The sequence below is a fragment of the Buceros rhinoceros genome, unplaced genomic scaffold (genome assembly GCF_000710305.1).
Source record: "Buceros rhinoceros silvestris isolate BGI_N320 unplaced genomic scaffold, ASM71030v1 scaffold34441, whole genome shotgun sequence".
Classification (NCBI taxonomy): domain Eukaryota; kingdom Metazoa; phylum Chordata; class Aves; order Bucerotiformes; family Bucerotidae; genus Buceros; species Buceros rhinoceros.
The window spans coordinates 1-1400 of record NW_010395388.1 but is presented as its reverse complement, the minus strand read 5'-3'; the positions used below and the strand labels follow the sequence as shown (position 1 = coordinate 1400).

At 50.5% G+C, this 1400-nt stretch overlaps 1 protein-coding gene across 1 annotated transcript in view; it reads right to left on the bottom strand.

The window, feature by feature from the left end:
- LOC104501687 (myosin-3) overlaps positions 1-1394 on the bottom strand; it is a gene marked incomplete at both ends in the record, with an annotated part of 7446 nt that extends 6052 nt beyond the window's left edge. The window contains 5 exons of the mRNA XM_010145538.1: positions 550-688; positions 770-873; positions 978-1076; positions 1159-1222; positions 1335-1394. Coding sequence (XP_010143840.1) covers positions 550-688; positions 770-873; positions 978-1076; positions 1159-1222; positions 1335-1394 — 466 coding nt within the window. The remainder of the gene's footprint in view (positions 1-549; positions 689-769; positions 874-977; positions 1077-1158; positions 1223-1334) is intronic.
- Between the last annotated feature and the right edge of the window lie 6 nt (positions 1395-1400).

The window sequence follows — 1400 nt, the reverse complement described above, 5'->3', positions numbered from 1 at the left end:
ACAGAGCCCTGTAATGTCAGAGGGCCAAACCTCATGATAGGACGTACATGTACAATGCTCTCAGTTAAGGCATTGTGAGGTGTCCCCAGAACACGGGCTGTGAAGTCAAGCAGATTCAGGATTCTGGGTTCTTGTCACCTGGCAAAGGTACCATTAGGAGGCGACTGCAGCTGATGGTAAATGCCGGGAGCTGCCTGGTACAGGCACGGTCAGGAAGCAGAATGGCTCCTTGTTCTGTTCCAGGTCTGGGAAGATGCCATTAAATCGAGCAGCACAGCTTGCTTTTCTCCTGCCTAGTTCTATTGTGTCAGACAATGGAAGCATGCTCTCGGATCCACCAGAAATTAGAGTTTGTGTAGTTTAAGTGATCTGCATCATCCCCTGAGCTGTGTTCTTCCAGAAAAGTCCCCTGGTTAGGACACACTCCTATTGTACCGTAAGCATCGAGGGCCATGAGCAGGCTGAAGCCGTGACTCTGACCCTGAATCGCTGCTGGCTGAAGCGAGTGTTCTGGTATATACTGTGCTCCGCTATACATTGTGCTGGTACCTTCTGTGCCGTCCGGCTCTGCCTGCTCCTCCCGCTGCTTCTGCTTGAACTTCAAGTTCCCGTAGTGCATGACAGCCCCCGTCAGCTTGTAGATGGCTGTCTTCTCGTCAGCAGTGAAGCCCAGGATGTCGATGGCACTCTGGCAGCAGAATCGTGAGAGTAAGTACCACGACTGTTACAGGTCAGAGTCTGCCTAAGAAAACTTCTGGGTGTTACTTACATCCGTGGCCATCAGCTCTTCCTGGTCATCGATGCTGGGAACCGTGATCTCGCCTTGGCTCACATACGCATAGTCATAGGGGTTGGTGGTGATCAGCAACATCTCTGAAAAGAAGGACAGAACACAGACAGGTCCGACATAAGTGGCTCGTGACGGAATGAGGGTTGTTCTGTGACCTTTGTCTGGAGACATGAGTGAACTTTCCTACCAATTAGCTCTGGCTTCTTGTTGGACATGATCTGGTAGAATATGTGGTAGCTTCTTTCTTCCTTGAGCTGGAAAGTGACTCTGGACTTCTCCAGCAGATCTGGCAAGGAAGATGGGACAGAGTTAGCACAAGAACTGTGGAAGGCTGTGAGGAAACAAAGGAGGCTGGCAGGGTCCCTTACATGTTTCAATGTCAGCAGAAGCCAGTTTGCCTGTGGCACCAAAATGGATTCTGATGAATTTACCCTGAGGGAGCAGAAAAGTCAGTCGAGATCTGTTTTACCGAACCTGACTGCAGGACTATTTGGGTCAGTGAGCTGATAGGAAAAAAGTGATTTTGTGCCAGGCCACGACTTACAAATCGTGAGGAGTTGTCGTTCCTCACGGTCTTGGCGTTTCCAAAGGCCTCCAGCAGTGGGTTGGC